The 20,120-nt window shown below is 46.7% G+C and overlaps 1 protein-coding gene across 4 annotated transcripts in view; it reads left to right on the top strand.

Annotated features, from left to right (window-relative positions):
• TP63 (tumor protein p63) overlaps positions 1 to 15,770 on the top strand; it is a 106,939-nt gene extending 91,169 nt beyond the window's left edge. For 3 of the 4 annotated variants that reach the window (XM_075761253.1, XM_075761252.1, XM_075761251.1), the window contains 4 exons: positions 9,291 to 9,448; positions 10,449 to 10,593; positions 11,371 to 11,464; positions 12,729 to 15,764. In XM_075761253.1, coding sequence (XP_075617368.1) covers positions 9,291 to 9,448; positions 10,449 to 10,593; positions 11,371 to 11,464; positions 12,729 to 13,025 — 694 coding nt within the window. In that variant the 3' untranslated portion in view covers positions 13,026 to 15,764. Of the gene's footprint in view, positions 1 to 9,290; positions 9,449 to 10,448; positions 10,594 to 11,370; positions 11,465 to 12,728 lie in introns of all 4 variants that reach the window. The other variant, XM_075761254.1, reaches the window with a different exon arrangement.
• The last annotated feature ends 4,350 nt before the right edge of the window (positions 15,771 to 20,120 follow it).

Here is a 20,120-nt window from a genome sequence, read left to right as displayed (position 1 = left end):
ATACTGTAGCTTGTATTTACTAGCTCCTAGGCATTGCGGCCTTTGTGCACTCAGCTGCGTGTCTTCAAAGCTCTACCTGAACTACAGCCATTTCAGCTGAGAAATGGTTTTGTAAGCAGAAATGGACAGCAGCAGATGACAGCTTTCACTCGGTGCTGACAGTTACTTTGCCATAATTACTGTTTTCATTCTTCCTATATCAATAGGATGGCTTCCTGGCAACTGAAGTTGGTATTTGTGTTACCTTTAAGACCAGCGTGTATGAGTCCAGCCATTTAATTTAATGAAACTTCTTGCGGCATGTCTCCTGGCACTTTTCCAGTTATATACTCATTTTTCTCAGCTGCTGAGTGTGCTCAGATACTGGGGAGAAAGATTAAGAGCTTTTAAGGATGCCAGGAGTGGGGAGAAAAATAACTTTCAGTGTTTGTCCAGAGCTGCTGCAGTTGTGTCTGCCAACAGCCTGCCATCAAGCAGGATCCTCTGCTGAAATGCATGTTCAAGCAATAGCTTCTTAGGTGCAGTTGGGTTCTGGTGCTTTTTCCTCGGTAATCCAGGGTATGACTTAATTTATGAAGGAATGTGTTCAGGGCAAAGGGGCATTTAGGCTGAAAAGATTCATAGATGGAATTGCACAGCCCCCAAAAAATTGTCAAGGAGCTTCAAGTGTTGATGTGAGAATGGGCAGAGAAGACACTTTGTAGGAACTGGTTTGGGTAAGAGCAACCTTGCATGAGACCAGCATTGCATTTGGCAGGCTAGCAGATGCAACTGTCTTCCTGTTCTGGAATTAAAAGGACTAATCTGGTGACAATCAGAACGCTTTGTGTCCCACAAGATGACCAAAATACTGCAATGCTCCACGTTGTGCCAGACGACAATCTTTCTCTGTTTCATCTCCTCTCTCTGTTTGCTCCTTTGTGCATGGTTTTCTCTTATTTACTGTTAAGCCAAATACCTTCATGATCATAGGTGGGATGGTGGGGTTTTTTCTGCAGTTTCTATTCTTCCTTTTTCACTGCCAAATCCTGGGGCTGATATTTGAACAGCAGCACACATGTTTATTTAGAAGACTTCCTTTTCATGGTCTGCCACCATTTGTTTAAAACATGGATTTGCCAGAATATCCCTGCTGGCAGAGATGCCAGAGGTGGCCTCTGCTTTGTTGGGAAGGGAAGGTTTCTTTGATTCTTTGCTGTGAAATACACTTACCATCAGTATTTCCAGGGAGTATCCGCACAGTCTTTATGGGTTTCACTGGAAAACACTTTTTCATATTAGCAAAATTTCCTATGCGGAGTTTCACCCTGCTGAGCACTGTTTTCAGAACAGTCTTTATTTCAATTGGTCATACCATAGAATCATAGAATATCTCCAGTTGTAAGGCTCATCAAGTCCAACTCCCATAATTGACGGGTTTTCACAAAGCCTTCCAATGGCTGTTATGTCAGTGTGGGATCTTATATTCCAGTAAATGTTTCTCTTATATCAGCAGGGCTGCATCTACCAGCCCACTGGCTGCCTTTCAATCTAGTGAGCAGCATAGCTCATTATGCAAATGAGAGGGAATTAACCTTGCAAGTGAGGCATGACAAAGCTGAGCTATCCAGTGCCTGGAGTGCTCCAGCGGAGATGGGAGCTGCAGGGATCCAGGCGCTTGCTGTCGTGGGGAGGGGGCTGGTGGGGAAGGTATTCTTCATACCTCCACCTAGTTTTTGGTGTGGAAGCTGACAGTGATATTTTTTTTTTTTTTTGCATGGTTTGGTTTTGTAGTGCTGTGCTTGCACGCGTTGTGCACTCCAGGCACTTGGATAGTGCTCTCACTAGAGAATTGCCCAGGTGAAAGTAAGCAAAAAAAAAAGCGTGGGGCTAGGTATATGAAGACATGCTGTATTTGCTTTGCTGTGTCTGAGGGTGCAGTGCCTTCTGCATCAGCTGGCAGCCCCAGGGACCCCTTGGCTTTAGTGCGGGAGGTCCACTGGCTGCTTTGAGATGTAATCAATACAGCCTTTTCACAGGAGGCACTATTCTCTCTCCCTAGCACCAGCTTCTGGTTTTTAAGTAATTGAAGTTTGAAGTGGGCTCAATGGAAGCTGCTTCTCTTCTTTTCCTCTTTGGCTGAGTGCTTTTTTCCTCTTGCATTTGTTGCTGGGAGCAGTGTCGGGGCACCATTTGCACCCGTGACACTCGGACACAGAAATCAGATTTCCCTGTCAACTAGTCATTTTCTCTTCCTTGCCAAGCACTCGCTTGTACCTGGGGCTTTCCAGCTTTCTAAATCTCCCTGTCACATACCTTCACACCAGGTGCTAAGACATCTGCTTTTCCCCTCCTTCAAAGCCCATACTGTGATCATGAAGGTGGAAAGTGACACTTTCTCTCTTGGTGGCTGGTGCAGGGTCCTGTACATTCATCTCTTTTTCTCTGGTTCCTTCTCTACAGTCTCCTTTCGGCCTGCTTCAGGAGTGAACTCACGGACTCAAGGAGAGACCCTCCCAAACAGACCGATGCCATCCTAAAACATTCCAGCCCCCCAAACCCATCAGTATATCCATGAACCGAGCTGGTGGTCACTTTGCCCAGCTGGCGGGACTAGGAACAGTGGGGCAAATACACAGCCTGATAGAAACAGAGTAAATAGCGAGAGTAATCTCCTGAAGGGACTCAAACTTTGCAAAAACAACAGACACTTCTACAGACCTCTTAGCTGTAGCCTGTAGCATTGGGAGGTCAGGAACCACGATGTCGTCTGTCTTGGTGTACCGTTTTCTTCCTGTTTTTGTAACCTCTTGATACTCTTTCCTGTTACTTCTGTATTTGTGAAAACTCAGTGGGGTTTCTCTGAGCAGGTCTCAATTTAAAAAAGCCTCTTGTCATGTTTAAATTAAAAATGTGTTCATGGGCTGGGGGGGGTGGGGTGGGGTGGAAAAGGGTTGGGTGTGTTTAAACAGTCTGTGATTGTCAATTTGGCCTGTTTTAATGCTGGTCATGCAGTAATAGCACAAGTAGCTGAAGTATTTGTACTGCTGGACAGAGGGAGGTAATAATTATATGAATTGGCACTGGTAAGAAATCATGTCTTTTTCTGTAGAAATGTCCACTAATTTAGCATCATGAGTTGTTTCCCCTTATTTCTAATCATAAAGAGTCTGATCTAAAATACAGAAAAACTGTAGGAAAGACTAGGTGACTTTGACTTTGCACCAGCACCAGCTTTGCTGAACTTGGAAAGGTCCCTTCTGACTCTGTGGTCTCAATCCAAGCAGTGAGCTGAGCTGCTCAAAGTGAACAAGGGTAGAGAGTCCAAAATTGCTTATTGCCCTACCTGTGTAAAGGGGTCGGAGCTTGCCCCTTGCAGACATTCAGCAGTTATTAGATGTTGTTTTAGAGTATTAATCAACCTTACTATGTTTTACCCCATCACTGCAAACATCACAGTTCAAAGGAAAGTGGTGCCAGCATATGTTGCAGTTGACTCAGCCAAGTCGCCTCAGGCCATGTCCACCTCGTCCACTAATTTTGCAACCAGTAGCCTTTGCTTTTGCTTGTTGTGTCTGTAAAGTGCATCCTGGCTTAGCAATTCCCATGCAGGAGACCGTTTCTAAGCAAGGACTTGTAAATCCTCACACTGGTTGTATCAAACTCTACCTCTGAAAGCTGTTTGTATGAGGCTTGACAAGGTGGATTTGAATTCTTTGGAAACATTATCTCTAAGTGTTTAGCCCAGACCAGCATGAAGGAGGAATGATCAAAAGGCAAGTAACGTGCCATGGAATGAACCTGGTATTGCGGATGGTGGGGCATTAGGCGCGGATACTGGTGATGAGGGAGGAGCTGGTTGAGGGTGGGCGTGATGCCTCCTGTGGCTGTCCCCTCCGAGAGGTGCTCAACATCCTTACATGAGGAACAGCCCCTAATGCTGGTAGAGAAGTGTCCTTCAGCCCACACTTTCAGGCAGCGGCATCTCTCCCAAGGAACCCTCTGATGTTCAATGGCTGCAGGAAATGGAGATGTTACTGAAGGTAACTGAAGGCACACCAGGAACAGTGCTCTCTGCGGGCTGGCGTCTGCCCAGATCAGCAGTGGTTGGGGAGCAGACCTCAGATGTAAATACCAGTGATCAGCAGCCCCTGGGAGACACAGCCTGGTGGTTGGATCAATGCTGGTGGGGACCTCTCTGTGCCTGAAGAGCGGTCTGTGCTGGATTTATTCGGGGCAGGTGTGTACCCAGCTCTGACACACTTGTGGTTAGGCACAGCCTGAAGAGAAGGTGCCTCCCAAATGCAGAGCAGGCCTCCTGGCCACCCACCAAGGAAAAAAGCCTGATGCAGTGAGAGAAGACTCTTATCTCTGAACATCACATCATCTGCTTCCAGACAGCAGAGCTGTGATCTGAGCAGGTGATGACTCGTACTAACTCTCCTTTGAGAGCCATATCCCATCTCTGGATATCTCCTTCATTGTCTTAGCAAGACTTGTTCTACCATAGGAGTTTTGGGGAGGGCTGATGGAGTAGAGCCCCCAAAATTGTGATTAAATATAAATAATAACTAATTAAACATGAGCAGTGACTATTTCATACAGATGCAGCTCTACCGTTGTTCCTTGTGTAAAGCTAGCCAAATCAAGTGCCTCTTTACTTTGTCTGGAAACTCCAGGAAGTACTTCAAGATCACAAAGCACAGATAACTTTTTGCTCTGTACCATTTTATTTGGGAGAAGAAAGACAATACTGTTCCTTTCCCTGTGAGAGGTGGGAACCTGAACTGCGAATGCAGCCCAGACACAGCATTATGCTTGGTGCGGTCAGTCTGTCCTTTCAATGAAGGTTTATTCCTGGATCTTGGCTTGTCTGCTTGTGGATGGCAATATAGAAATACTGCGACAGGGACGCATTAATCCATACCTAGAGCTCTGCTACAGGGCTTGTCCGCTTGCAAGTTTGAGGAGGGAGCCCACCAGAAAATACAAGGTATCCACAGCCAACACCAGGAGGTTCCAGCTCATGCTCCAGTTCATCATCTGGTCTGACCTCTAAGAAATCACTTGTACCATGATGGGCAATACAGCACCTGGGACTTCCACCAAACAAGAATGTAAATTGTTTGCATCCCACTGTCCTCTGGAAAGGCTTTCCAATTTGTCCACCTTACCTATAAGAGGATGATGATTGTGAAACTGGTCTTAATGGCGACTTGATTTGCTTTGCAGCTACAAGGTGGTTATCTTAGAGGTGTGTTTTTTATTTTTAATCAAATAAGCTGGAGATGGAAGCAATTGGAGTTGCTTTGTAGTTTGTCCTCTGCAGATAAAAGAAGAAAAACTTTTCCCAGCTGTCTTTTGATTGTTTCTTTGTCATCTCTGGAGCTTCAGAAAAGGAAGCCTTTTCCTTTCAAGGAATAACCAAGTGGACTAATTAGGCCTTATCAGTCAGTCATGTCATACCAGTCTATGTCAACTAGTTGATGTATATACACTCCCTATATTATAGCTCCATTCCCTGGAGAGCAGATTGCATCCACCGCCTGCCCTGGGAAATTCCCATACCTGAAATCTAAGGGGAGTCGTCATCTCCACCCTTGTACCTGTGCTGTAGCTGCTGTCTGCCTAGTGACCATCAGGGCTCCTCCTCTCCATGCTCCCAGTTAGTTACCAAGCCTACAAACCACTTGTGTGGTTGAAAGTATGCCCTGTTGCTTGCTTTAGAATAGCAGCTGTTTGAGATGTAGAGATCAGGGGCATCTCTCTGCTTTTTTAGTGTCCCACTTCACAGGCCTTCCAAGTGGGTGAGTACAGTTGAGTGTCATCTGTGACATTACTAGACTACATCAGTGACATCCCAGTGTTACGCAGTCCAGTGAGCAACCTTACTTGAAAAAAAAACATTGTCAATGGGCACGTTGACCATGTGTGAACTTGGGATGTAATCCTTGCTGCACTTGCTGTGGCTGCTGTAAGGAAGGGCAGGCCCAGAACTGGACAGCTTCGATTCCACTTGGGTATATCTGCGTTGTGACTAGCTCTAGGTCTTCAGGGATAGCAAACTGTTGGCACAGGGGCTTGGGCGAAATCTTAAACTGTCTGAGTCTGAGCTGCCCTATTCTTGCACTTAATGAATCTTTGATGTAATTTGTATTGAGGCTGCTTACGTGATGGTGTGCTCACCTAATGTGAATGAGGACTCTAGGACTTGTCTACTGAATCAGGTAATTGGTCTATCCAAGCAGTTTCCTACCTCTGGTGAAGGGCTGATACCCCTTTTCTGGGAAAGTGCAGAAGTATACAAAGTAACCTGTGAACTGAATTGTGCTTTGTATGTGGCAGGAGGAGGAAGTTCCTTCCTGACCTCTTGAGATGATCGGTATATGCCTTGAAGCATGCAAGGCAATTGCCCTCATATATGCTTGCATAACTACAAATATCATTGGCTAAATAATTACATAGCCTCTTGAAGAGAGAAAAATCAGTTGCAGAATGTGACTTGGTGCCTTTCGTATCAGACTGTTCCAAGAAGTATAATAGTCTCTTACTTGAAGTCCTTATACCTTGATATTAAAATGCATTTCATTGGCATTGATAGAATCAAAGAAATGTTAATGCTCCTACTTCTAATCTTTCTTGAGACATAGTAAGTATAATTTTAATGAAAATCACTGTGCATGACATTCTTATAATACCTGTTTAAAAAAAAAAAAAGAGAAAAAAGCAATATATTTTAAATGAATCCTCAAACACCATGTAGTCCGTGTGTTTAATACCAAAACCATTTTCTTGTGTTTCTGAGGCTGTTGCTATATTGATGTGTGACATTAATTTTCAATAAAATTTTGCATCTTGGTTTATCTTGGGACTTTTCCTTGGCTAGATGGCTTTCTCTAGACCTTTTACATATCTGGTCATGTGATGGAATAGTTTAGTTGAAACGAGTATGGGTATGAAGAAAAATGCCTTTGTTTCCTGTTTTATTCACTTGAGCTTGATTGTCTTAATCTTGATTCTTATGAGTATGAATGAGATAAGAATGGAGTCCTTAAGCTATATGTTATAGTATGCATTTGTTTTGTATAGTGTAGAGTGCTTTGGGTTGGGTTATGTTTGCTTGCTTCTCTTTTTTCTTTTTTTTTTTTTTTTTCATCCCCAAAGTATTTAGTAGTCTCCTAACTAGCTTTGCTGAAATCCCAGTTGGTGGTGGAGAGAGCAAAGTTGGGCCCTCTACTGACCTCCTTGGAGAATCTTCTTCCATAGCAACAGGCAACCTTTCAAAAAAAAAAAAAAAAAAAAGTTTTAAGTCATGAGCTCTGTGAATAAAATCTGTCCTGAGCTTAAACAATGCAATTAAATCTTTCTGGGGAAGTCTTTGTTGATTTGATTTGGAATTTTGCTGTGTATGTGGTGACTTCCTCACTTGTATATCATGCAGATTTTGCCCCAAGAGACTACTCGGGTGTGTATTAATTTTAGTTGAAGCCCAGTTAAGATAGGTGCCTGAACCTGTAAAGTAGAAATATTAATTTTGGTCCTAAATCCAGAAGCCTCTTAGGTTAAGGGTGGTGTCAACCTGACTTGAATTTCATGGCTGGCCTCAACTTTCATAATTGGTGAATTGAAACCTCAGATCTGAATCATTCCCTTCACCCTGAAAAGTTGGGTCTGAACTTCATGGCTCGGTTTCATTTCCCCTTGGGAGTTGCTGCCATCATTAATATTAATTTGTGAAGCTTCTTGTGCTTTCCACTTCCTTGAGTCTATGAAGTTTGCTGGATCTTGTCCTGCATCTTCACTGCCAAAGGACAGTTCACACCCTTCTGTACCTCCTGTAATTGTGTAATTAGGTAAGATTTCTTCAGGGCCTTAGATACTATAGCCTGTTAGCATAGATGTTTTCTCCACCCAACAATGCAAGTCTTAAAAGTGCAGGAAGCTGAAGACTATATAATTGTATGAAACTTGACCTTGAGTGCTGAAGGTTTTAGTAAATTATCTAGGAATAAGCCTTTTCTTTCCTTTACACTTTGCTTATTTGAAGTAATAACTATTCTCTTTGCATAGAAGAAAAGCCAGTTCCCAGGATTTGGTGTAACCAGTTATACTCAGACGAAAAATTTTCCCAATGGGAAATAAGATGGGAATGTGCCCTTGCACGTTCACTGCAGGGTCACCATGATACGGCCAAATGAGTGCTGGGCTCTGTGGCAAGCTGGGTGACCTCCACGCTGTTGGGTGAGCATGGCTTGCAGGGGTATGTCATATTGGGAAGCATGCCCGTTTCCCCAGCGCCTTTGCCCAGTCTTGCAAACGCCCCTGGTGTCGGAGAGAGAAAAACCTGGTCTCTTGCGGCATGGCGGTGCTCTGCCAATTGTACTGTTGGACCCGCTTTAATAATCGTTTTCTGCATATCCCAAATAAGACCCCACTGCAGATGGGATGCCACAGCCGTAACTTGATCTGGGAACTGGGCTGCCGTTCAGAAGAAGTCTGGTCTTCGTGCTCTGGATCGCTTACGAGGCAGGATTGCAGCTGGGACCCTTGGGGCTGGGCAGGGGTGAGCTGGATGGAGTTTGGGGCTGTCTGGACTTGAGGGAGGCTAGTGCTGTTGTCGAGTGGTAGTAGGAATATGATACTCTTTGGAAGCAGCCTGCGGGGTTTGGATACCAGGTTCTCCTTCACACCAACAAAAGCTGCATGTCAGTGTCCCAGGCACTTCTGATCATCTCAGTAGAGGTCCCTACAGTGTGTGGAGTCAGTCTTGAGCAAAGAGCCTCTGGCTACCTGATAACAACCTGATTATATGAATAACTAGGAATTTCAGAGAAACCAACGTCATAAGCGTGGCCTGATCTGAAAATTGTTTCTCCAGTCAGGTTTTAGGGGTAGTTAGGATGGTTTGAGATTATTTCCTCAGTTCTTGTTCTTATGAAAAAAGTCTGACCACAAGGAGAGTTTAACTTAAAAATACTCTTTTTTAGTTTTGGCAGCTGTTTGCTGGCTTTGTGTATGTTCTTTTCAACTGAAACACTTATGTAGAAACTTTTCCTTAAAAATTTTGAACTGAAAGAGAAGCTTTCCTTTGATGGTATTTCACCATTTGTTTTTCAAATGCCTAGAATATCTGGGGAAACTTCTTATTTCCTGTTGACTCTCTCTCTCTAATGATCTTTATCTGCTCCCATGGTGTCAGTGATTTCACTAGCAGTAGCTCACCACTGCCACAAAAAGAAAACATAGACCCTTAGATGCACACTCTTAACCAGCTGCTGTGATCCTTGTCCTAACATCTCCTTGGTTTGCAGGACCTCCATGCAGTCGCAGTCATCCTACGGCTCCAACTCTCCACCACTCAGCAAAATGAACAGCATGAACAAGCTGCCCTCAGTCAGCCAGTTAATTAACCCTCAGCAGCGCAATGCCCTGACCCCAACCACCATCCCTGACGGCATGGGAACCAACAGTAAGAAACCCTTGCTCCTTCTTATCCTGTTCCACGCGTGCTTCCCGCTAGTCTGGGCAAGGAGACTTGGCATCTCCAAGCGGCTAGTGTTAGTCCGGGGAGCCTGGAGTCATTTTCTGGGAACCTGCAGAGTCAAATAGTGCTCACTGCTGTGCCATGGGGCAAATCACCTGCCTTCTTCAGGCTTCAGCATCCTGCCCCGAGCCTCACAGAGGTGAACAGAGCTACTGCTTGCTGCAGATCTGGCTGGCTGCACCGTCATCTGCCTTTCAAGACTTGTTTCTTCTTCCTTTCCCAGCAGAGGAGATGCAAATGTTGACAAACTTTTTCCCCTCAGTTCAATTAAGACATTTCTTTGTTTCAAAGGAAATATCTGCATCTCACAGTTCTGTAACCTTCTTCCTCCTGGCTGCTGAAGAGTGCCCAGCAGCCCTGTAAATCTAGGGTGACAGACATGGTTTTAGGGGCCGAGTTTTGGTGGTAGTGCGTTTTGGGCGATTTTGTTGTTGTTTTTTTGGTGGTGGTGGGTTTTGGAGTGGGTTTGGGTTTTTTTTCTTTTTAAAATTTTTAATTTTTATTTCAAAAGCACTGGGCTCTTGCCCACACCTGTTGCTGATCCCCTTTGGGTGCTCTGAGTGTCTCTGAAAACAAAGCTGTTTGGCTTTTGTATTGGGTTACTCCGCTGGCTCTGTCCTGCTCCTCTCCTGTGGCAGGGAAAGCTGAGATGCCTGCAGCTTGCTTGGGTTTCTACTGAGCCTGTTTGTAAGGGAAGGCGACGTGGTGGAGGTGCTGCCGACAGTTGCTCCAGCGAGGGGGGAGCTCCTGAAGGACTGTCTGTCATCTGGTCCTCATGCGGTCATTGCGGCCCTGCCCGAAATGCTCCGTGCAATGCTTTGCAGGGGATTTAAGGCTGCAGGTGCTGTCCATTGGTGCTGTGCTGGGGGTTAGCAGGGATCCGGGGACACCAGGGTAACAATGTGCTGCTCCTTCTCTCCTCCAGTTCCCATGATGGGCACCCACATGGCCATGACCGGCGACATGAATGGCCTCAGCCCCACGCAGGCGCTGCCTCCTCCCCTCTCCATGCCTTCAACGTCCCACTGCACCCCCCCTCCTCCATACCCTACAGACTGCAGCATCGTCAGGTGAGCGGAAGCAGGCTGCCCGGCGCATGTTTCCCACCCGCAGGGAGCGGAGGCCTCGTGTTGGGAGCCTGAAGGGTCCTGCTGGGTCCCTCGCCCTGTTCTCCTGGAGCCTCAAACCCCCACCTCTGAGCAGCTGAGATAAACAGGGACCTTAGGACTGCAAGAAAACCAAGGGATGCAGCACCTGTTGGACTGGTGAAGATGAGGGTGCCAGGCAGTCTTGCAAACATTTCTTTTTTTCTTTTTATCCCCTTTGGCCACTCAACATGGCTGGGGTCAGAATCCCTCTGCCCTCCATGAGGTTGAACAGGTTGAAAGATGCTGCCCATAAAGGAGGAATTCTTTATGCTTAGGGAGGAATGTGCTGATTTGAAGTACTTTGTGTACATCGTGTGTCTGAGCGTTGCTGAAGCCCTCTATCCATGCAGCAGGCTGCCACGGGCTCAGCCATGTTCTGGATGAAGTGAGGTGGCAGAAGGATCCACATGAGCCATCCTGCCCCAAGATCCAGGCTGTGTGGCACCAGCTTTTGACTAAGGCAAGGTGCTGCCATGAGGGTTGTCTGCTAGGAGCCAAGCTGAAGGACTCCCTCACTTCTTTGATGTGGTAGTGATGTGGCTTGCTGGCCTGGGATGTCTTGGAGAAGGTCAAGCCAAGGGTGAAAGCTTTGTTTCCTGTTGCTGCAGATTGGCTGAGTATTTGGTTTTTCTGTGGTTTGGGCTGTTGCAGCCAGGGTGATCCTTTTTTCTTTCTCCTTCCTTCCTTCCTCCTCTGCAGCTTCTTAGCGAGGTTGGGCTGCTCATCCTGTGTGGATTATTTCACGACCCAGGGGCTGACCACCATCTATCAGATTGAGCATTACTCCATGGATGTAAGTAACTCCTCACCATTTCCTTTGTTTGCACTCTTGGCCCTACTGTAGGAACGGGTCAGAAATCCAGACTCAGGGTTTTTTTTATATGATTAGTTTGATTTAAGGCTGTTGCACACAGAGAAGACTTATTGTGAGGTGAAGAGAGGCTGGACTCAGGGCCAGCACAGTAACTGCCTTGCCTGGCACAGAGAAAGAGTGTCTCCCCCTCCCCACCACTGTCCAGTTTAGCCCCTGAAGTGGCCCCAGCCCACATGCCTGTTAATTCTGCAAGGCTTGGTTTCAGTTTACACTGCTCTGAAACACCTCACTCGCCTGCAGACAAGTAGGCTGTCCAGAAGTGGTCTGCGTTTTTCACTCCCTGCTTCTGTTTTCTGGCCTTACCTTAACAATCTTCCCTTGCCACTGGCATCTCAGCCCTGGTTTTGGGTTTGTTTTTTTTTTTTCCTCTTGCATGGCTTTTACCGTAGGGTTGCTGCTTCCTCTCCTGTGCTGTTGCTCTCCTCAGAGCTGGCCATCCCATTTTTTGCCCCAAGACTTTGCAAGGCTGTGGTGCTTTTGCTTCCTAGCCTGGGTTGCCTGCCTTACTGCTTCTGCTCTAATTAGAAAAGCTGACCCAACTTAACCAAAGCTGGTTGCTAATTTTTTCAGAAGCTGATATGACATTTCCCAGAGTTAGGTAAGGTTACCCTCAGGTACTGTACCTGCGCAGAGATGATGGGGCCTCAAAGTCCAAGTTTTCTAAGGTTAGGCTTCTGTTCTTAAATTTTGGTTATGTTCAAGCAATTAAGGAAGTTTCTATAGAGTCAGACCCAGAGTTTCAAATACCCGAGCTCAGACTTTGATTCTAAAATCAGGCTTTGAAATAAAAATGGAAGTTTTCAAAGCCATTGAGCTTTGAAAATGCATCCCCCACTATAGACAACCAGCAGATCTCCCTGAGGTTGTCTCAGAGGCTGTGCAGTCCAGTTAAAAGTCTAGCTTTAGGTCACCACATCTCATGCATGAATGTGTATTTTGTGTAGCTTCAAAACAGACCTTGCATCATCAGTCCTTGCTGCCTCTTGGCTGCATGTGCTTGTTCAGAAGTGAACCATCACCTTTGGGATTAGTGGTTTGTGTCCTACAGTGCATCATGACCCCCTGGATTTTAGCAGCTTTATGGGTTAAGAGGCATTTGCAGGGTGGCCCAGAGGTTGCTTCTACTCCCAAAGCCCAGGTTGCCCAGGGATTGCCCTGTTAAGCCCTCCTCCTTGCCTTGCAGGATCTGGTGAGCCTCAAGATCCCGGAGCAGTTCCGCCATGCCATCTGGAAGGGCATCCTGGACCACCGGCAGCTCCATGACTTCTCCTCCCCTCCCCACCTCCTGCGCACCCCCAGCGGCGCCTCCACCGTCAGCGTGGGCTCCAGCGAAACCCGGGGGGAGCGGGTCATTGACGCAGTCCGCTTCACGCTCCGGCAGACCATTTCCTTCCCGCCCCGCGACGAGTGGAACGACTTCAACTTCGACATGGATGCCCGGCGCAACAAACAGCAACGCATCAAGGAGGAAGGGGAGTGAGCTCTGCAGACCCCGCTCCACCCCGCCTCGGCCACAAACTGCTCAGCCCTTCATTTGTCTTCCTTCTGCTTGGTACTGCACCCCTGGACGAAGGGCAGAGGGAGTCTTCTTGCTCACTCCTGCTAGTTATGCTCTTGATGCTGTCTAGGTCATGCTCCTGGACCGCGACTTCCACCCCCAGCTCTTGCAAGAGGGAGAGCTGAGCGAAGGGGGAAGGCGGGTGGTATTCCCTTGAAAGCCGTTGACCTTCTCGAGAAGGTGTCGTTCTTGTTTCGTGTTTTTCTTTGGGGGGAGGGCTTCTTTTCTTGACTTTTGAATCCTCATACACCTTGTGGGTGTCCTGACCTGCAAATTTGTCTCTCTCATCCAGCGATCCCACTTTGAAAAGCAGGAAGGTTAAAATTAAATTTTTTAAAAGCCAAAAAAAACCCCAAAACCCAACACCAAAACCAAATGTAAAAAGCCTAAAGCCACCAAACCCTGAACTGGCGGTTCATCTGAAAAATAAATGGGAATTAGTCTGCTGAACGTTGCACTTAAACAGCCTCTTCCCACGGAGCTGAGTGCTCTGTTCATGTGTAGTATTCTCCAGCGGAGACAGCACATGCACTTTGCTGGGCAGGCCAGCGCTTACGGCCACCTGCAACCAACCCACTTTTTCCTTTTCCCTTGCCTTCTGCAGGGGAAAAAACAAACCTACTGTTTCTTCTTGTTTTGAATTTACATCCACATGTATGTCCTGGTTTACTTGTTCCAGGATGTCAACACAAATACAGCCATTGGTCGCTCTTGACTTCTGTCCCCCATCCAACCTTTAGTCATTCTGTACTACTACTGACATTTAAGCTAGAGAATTAGGCTTTGTCACATACGCAGCCTGGTTAGTTTAGCATAAGGATTTGCCTGCCTAGCCTCCAGTTGAACAGAGGACCAACTGAGAGCTGCACACTTATTTGTAGGGCTTCAGCTACCCTAAACCCAGACAACCTTTTATTTAGACCGTGCTAGATTTGGTTTCCTGCCAAGTAAAGTAGAACCATCTTTAGATATATCTGTAATAGGCTGGAGCCTGTTGTGGTTTGTTGCTGGTGACTATAGACTAAGTGATGAGCAACTAGAAGTGGAGAGTAAAAAAAGAAATTTCCAACTGCCTTGGACCAAGGACCAGTTTCCTGTAATATGAGTGTTGCTACTGCAAAAAAAGTCATGTTTACATGAGAAATTGATTTTTCTGTTTTTTCTTTATTGGTTCTACAGCAGCTGTGCTCTGAGGCATTTCCTCTGACTGCCAGTGGTCCTGTGGACGAATAACTGAACCGAGTGCATGTTTTCACATTTATATTGGCCAAGGTAGTGAGACTCTAACGTATATACAACAAACCTAAACTAAGGAGCCTGGCTCAGCGTGGCTGCTTTCAAGTTGGCTTGTTTTTTTTTAACAGTAAGCCTGACTTTTTTTATTGGGGAAAGATGAAAAAAGCAGCTTAAATGACTTGTCATCCTACCTTGCTACAAGCAAATAATCTCGTTTCAATGCAGTGGCTGTTTTCTGGTCCCTGCTGTGTGCCACGTATTTCATTTAAGTCCGGTATTGTTAGCATCCTCCTCCATCTGTTGTGCCAGGTCTATGTTGCATTCAAAGACTGCCTTTTGGTAACTGTGCAAGCCTACTTTGGATAGCTCTGAATGGTAATGCAAGATGGTTACCCTGTAAAGTGTGTGTATATAAATATTTTTTTGTATGTGTAATTTTTGTTTCCTACAGCATAACATGCCAATTTTTATTTCTTCTTGGGCTACCGGGTCTGACAGAACCACAATAAAATGTTGTTTGTTTTTCTGGTTTTTTTAATAATTATTTTTATGCAGAATGCTTACAGTATACCTTGTAACAAATGACTCATCACTGGACAAATATATTTGTATTTTTCATACTGAGATTCCTGTGTTACTTTGCAGTTGAGGGGGGGAGGGGGCAGGTACTGAAAGCCTGATTTATCATTTTATTTTGTAACACTTCAAAGAGCAGCGTCCTAGATTTCAAAGTATTTAACATGCTCAGTGTGAAAACTTACTGCATCTTTTTTTTTTTTTTTTTTTTTCTCCTATATGCTACAAAAGAAGCAAGTCATCCTACTCTTGACTCGATGCAAGACTTAATTCAGCGGGGCAGTGTTAGTGTGGGGAAAGTGTTAGTGCAGGTACTTTGCAAATTCCTGGAGGTGAATTAGGTTGTGCCCTTCTCACCTCCAAGGTTTTGCATCTCCATTGTGTAATCCTTCTGAGCTGCTTCAGTATTGTACAAATATTGATGCAAAAATACCGTCATTTTAGGAACTAGGAAGCTTCTGACTATAAAGGTTAATGCAGTTAATGCTGCGCCCAGAGTCTGGGTGCGAGAACTTCAATATCTGCTTTTCAACTCAGCAGTGAGATGGAGCTTTTCTGCTGCATCACTAATGGTTAAAATACATGCTGTGAAAACCTTCTTTCTACTGTATACCACTATGGAGCCCACTTCTGTATAACTGGAATCTTCAAGTGAGTTTGAACTGCTGTAGCTTTTACCCTCCCCTGTAGAGCTGTGATTTTTTTGTTTTATTTTGTTTTGATACATCAAAGCGTATGGGCTAATTGAGAATCTGCCAATGCTTGTAGCAATGACAGTGTTGCCTGCACCAGGACCTGTGTGTGTTTTGGAACACCTTGTTGTTGAAGTCAATGAAAATAAAAGCCAAACTGAAAATGACACTGAATTCCCAAAGAGCTTCTTTTCTTGCCTGTGCGCCTTCTCGGAAATGAGCAGGAGACTTTGCTGCTGCTTTCTCCTCTGAGCAGCCGGGGCTTAGTGTGGCCTTTGTCCACATGTGCAGTTTTTCTCATCCCCACAGCATCCATGCCACAAAGGTGTGTTATACGGTGCCATCACATACCCATCTGCCTTCTTTCCAGCAGCTCAAATGGGTCAGCCCCTGTAAGGGTCTTGCTGAAATGTGAAGTCTTCTGGCTTTTGCATCACTTGTGTGGCTCTCTTTTGCCCTTTCATCAGGTTTCTTTTTTCTGTTTCTGAGCAGGGCTTTAGGAAGGGCCCCGTGTTCAGTGTCCTGCTCAAACACGATGGAGCTGTGACTGTTGTGTGTCCTGATCGGGGGAAGGGAGCGTGTGCTATGAGCAGACAGGGTCAGTGCTGCCCTTTCCTAACTCCACACTTGCGGATAGCTTTGCACAGCCATCTCCTCCACCCTACTCAGAGCTTGGGGAGGTTTGCCCTTCTTATTTAATTTACACCAAAAGCTTTGCGCATCATCTTGTGCATCACCCCATGCATCCTCTCTCCTACCACAGTAATTTCCTTTTCCTTTGCATCTCAATTCCTCTTCCAAAGATTTGAAAGAGTAGCTGGGTGGCTGTCTTGAAAGTGATGGAGTGGCTGCCATCAGCCGGTGCCTTCAGTCTGTCCATGGACCACCACGTTAACAGCCCAGCTTCATCAGTGGTTTTTGTATGGGGGCCCATGTCTCTCCCTCTCTTACAGTTTTCCTGGGTTATGGTTGGGGGAGGGGGCTTGGAAACCAGCTGGGAAAAAAGACAAAACCAAAACAACCCAAACCACAAAGATCTTAAAAGAGGAAAAGGCTTCCCTTGGCAGTTAGTTTCACTTTCACTATTAAGGTAGGGAATAGCTGCATGATTTCTTTGGTTCTGGTCTCTCTTTTCCTTTTTGCCGAAGGATTAGAGAAGCAGTTGTCCCTGGATATCAATATCCAGAGGCATCAGTCCCCTGATTCCACTCTGACAGTCAGGGATTGCTTGAACATGATGTTAAAAACTAGTAATTGCCCTTAAAGAGAGAAGTGCTGCTATAACAAGTGCAAGAACTTGCTGTTTCAGCTGACAGACTCTGCCTCTAGATGAGCAAATTGGATCAGGTAAAATAGGATTTTGGTTTCTATTAACCAGGTAAGCTTGAAACATGTTTGCTGATGGTTGCAGTTGCTGACTTCTGTGATCCACTGCTGAAGTAGGAACTTTTGCATTGCTTATGTTGCAGCAAGGGGTTCAGTGCTGAGGAATCTAAGCTGGCGTTCCCCTTTTTGCCCTCCACCCGTACCCGTTGGAATTTTGTCTTTGGGTATTGGGATGCTTCATATGCAGGCATGAAGTTTTCAGGGCAGGGATCCATCACAAGCTTCCAGCTGTGTTTTGCAAGCCTGGGTAGGCCCCTGAAGACGTGCATGCCCTTCTATGCTGTTTTCTAAGTGTGCTGAAGCTAGCAGTCCCCTGGAATGAAACTTATCCGGACACAACAGAACTTGGCAAACGTCCGATTGGAGCCTGTGAAGGGTGTCTTGCTCATCACGTTCTTCCCGTCCTGTGTGGCTTAGCAGAACCCCCTTCCTTCTTGGTGGCAAAGCGTCCGCCTGCACTGTGGTGGGAGGATTGCAGGACCTGGCCTCCTGCTCTGCCTCTTTGCACGTTGTTTCTCAGTGGTAAAACCATATGGGCAGCCCAGCCTAGCGCCAAGCAGGAGCTTGGGCTGTGTGTCCTTCTGCTTTGCTGAGCTATAAAATGTGTAGCTTATACCAATTGCTGTGCAAAAGTTAAGGAGGAGCTACACTAGGCCAGTGCTTTAGTCCTGCAAAGCTCCCTTGCGTGGTCTGCTCCGTGGGGCAGCAGTGCATGGCCACTACCCAGACGTGGAGCACGGCCGTGCCTATGCTGAGCCTTCACCAGGCAGGTTTGGCAAACAGCCTTGCCTGGCTGCCAGGCTCAAGCTGGTGGTTTCTGGGTCCTGAGCTGTTTTGTTTCTCTGTGACCCATGACAGCAGTGAATCATCTTCCTGAGCACATAGCAAAAAGCAGAGGCTGGAGTTTTGGAGCCAGATAGACTGGCCGTGAAAGTCAAATAAACTGGAAGGAAGTCAGTCTTTATGCTCTATTGGCAAGGACTGGCTGCAGCTTTCCCCCAGCTTGCTTCCCTAAGATTAGGAAGCGAAAATTTTACTCAGAGGTATATGTCAGTAGCCATTTGCTACAGCTTTGCTCTCCTAATCTGAGCCCCATGGACTGATCCCTTTATCTTATATGCCCATCCTCTCCCAACTGTATACACCATCCCTTCAGCACAAGGCCTTAACATTAGCGCTGTGAAACCAGGTTTTTTGCATGTGTGTTTCTGTTAATAGGTGCCTTTCAGCAGAGGAGTTGGAGCCCCTCCACAGCCTCCTCCATCTACCTGTGGACGTTGCAGGGCTGCCCATCACAGCCATGTCCTGCTGCCAGGTGAGTGTGGCTGTGTGCTTCCTTGGCTCAAACTGGTCTAAGTCCTTTTTTGAGGGCATGGGGGGATAAGCTGGTTTTGTAAAATGCTTTGACTTCCTTGTAAACACTGCTACAGCGTCACATGTTTTGTTCTTAGGAAACACCATCTCTGCCTTCATGAAACGAGCCATATGCCTGGGACCATTGGTGAGTAAAGGCAAGGCTATATGGAAGTTGGGGGGGCAGGAGACACAGGATTTGGGGCAGGATGGGGGGGGTCTGCATCTGCAGCCCCAGCGCACAGGCAAGCACCAAGGGGCATCTCCGGTGACAGTGTGCAGTGCCTGTGTGCCTGCAGCATTGAAGCCAAGGGCAGAAGGATCCCACCCGCACCTGATGATATTGCTTGTGCTCAGTATATTTCTGCCTTGGTGGCTGCACTCACAGAAGTTCCATGCCTCTCTCCGCTCCCACAGCAACATCAGACACAGGCCCATGCAAAACTGGATTTCAACTTCATAGCTCTAAGATTTAGTGTTTGGTGAGGGTCTCCATGCACCATTCTGCTGATTTTCTCGCTGTCATTGTGTGCACTGCCCTTCGCGTGCAGTGGGAACAGGAGCATGGCAGCCAGTGGCTTGTTGGCAGTGCCACTTCCCAGGACAGACGATGGGGATACATGCTCCAACAGGAGGTGGTTGCCTTCTGGCATGCTTAGCAATTACTCACAGACAGCTGGGCTGATACCAACCATTACAGCATGCAAGGGAGATGCTTACACTGTCTCTCCCAACTGCCTGGGGTAGGAGATTAGGCTCCCTGCATCATCAGTAGCAAGAAAGTCCCTGGGGAGCCATTCAGAGCATATTAGCTTCCCACTTCGAATCATGTCCTGGAAGATGTGGTCTTATTATTGCCTGCATCAAGGCCAAGGGAAGTTTGTTAGTATTAAGCAGGGCAGCTCTGTCTGTGCAGCTTTGCAGAGTTCCTATGGCTTATGGCTGCACTGCAGAGACAATCTCATGGCACAGCCATGTGCAATCCAGCAGGAAGTAACTGGCTGCAGGGCTCTGTGTGTGGCAAAGAAACCGGTGCAGGGTCTGAAGAGAAAAAAGGAAAAACTGAAACAAAATAAACCGGCAGACCTGGGGAATAAATGGTGCTTTTCCTCTTCTGCTTTAACTGCCAGCACTCTCGAAATGACTGTCTAGCAGCAGACTTTAAAAAAAAAAAAAAGAAAGAAAGAAAAAGAAAAAAAAGATTACAAATCCAATCTGGCATTAAAAAAGAAAATTAAAAATTGAGACAACAGGAGATCTTGCTGCACTGAAGCCAAGGCGTTTCCGAGTACATCATCTCCCGCCCGCGTTGGTTCCTCTGTCAAGGGGATTTGTAATGCTGTCTTCATAAAAAGAAAAAAAGTATAGAAGGAAGGAGGGCAGCGCACCGCGGAGCGGAGCCGGGCGGGCGGCGGCCGCGCTGCCCGGGGAGCCGCTGCCCTCTAGCGGGACCCGCTCCGGCTCGGCCCTGCTCGGGCATCGGGGGCTGCTCTGCCGCCGGCAGCATGGGATAGGGATGCGGGGACTTGCTGCAGCTCGGGGTGGCTGTGGCTGGCCTGGCGGGGCCGCGGCGGATGAAGGCTGGTGGTGGCAGCTCTCCTCCTGCCGCCGTTGCGGTCCCGTGTTTTCCAGCACAGGTGGGGGAAACCCGAATCACTGAGCCTGTGTACACCCCGTTCTCACGCTGTGAGCGTGAGTTTTATAAAACTACCTTTTTCAATACCTTTCCCATTGCATCCCACATGCCAGAGCTGCAGCAGCAACTTGTTTGCTC

Source organism: Balearica regulorum, chromosome 9 (genome assembly GCF_011004875.1).
Source record: "Balearica regulorum gibbericeps isolate bBalReg1 chromosome 9, bBalReg1.pri, whole genome shotgun sequence".
Lineage (NCBI taxonomy): Eukaryota > Metazoa > Chordata > Aves > Gruiformes > Gruidae > Balearica > Balearica regulorum.
This window is presented reverse-complemented; position numbering and strand designations above follow the sequence as displayed.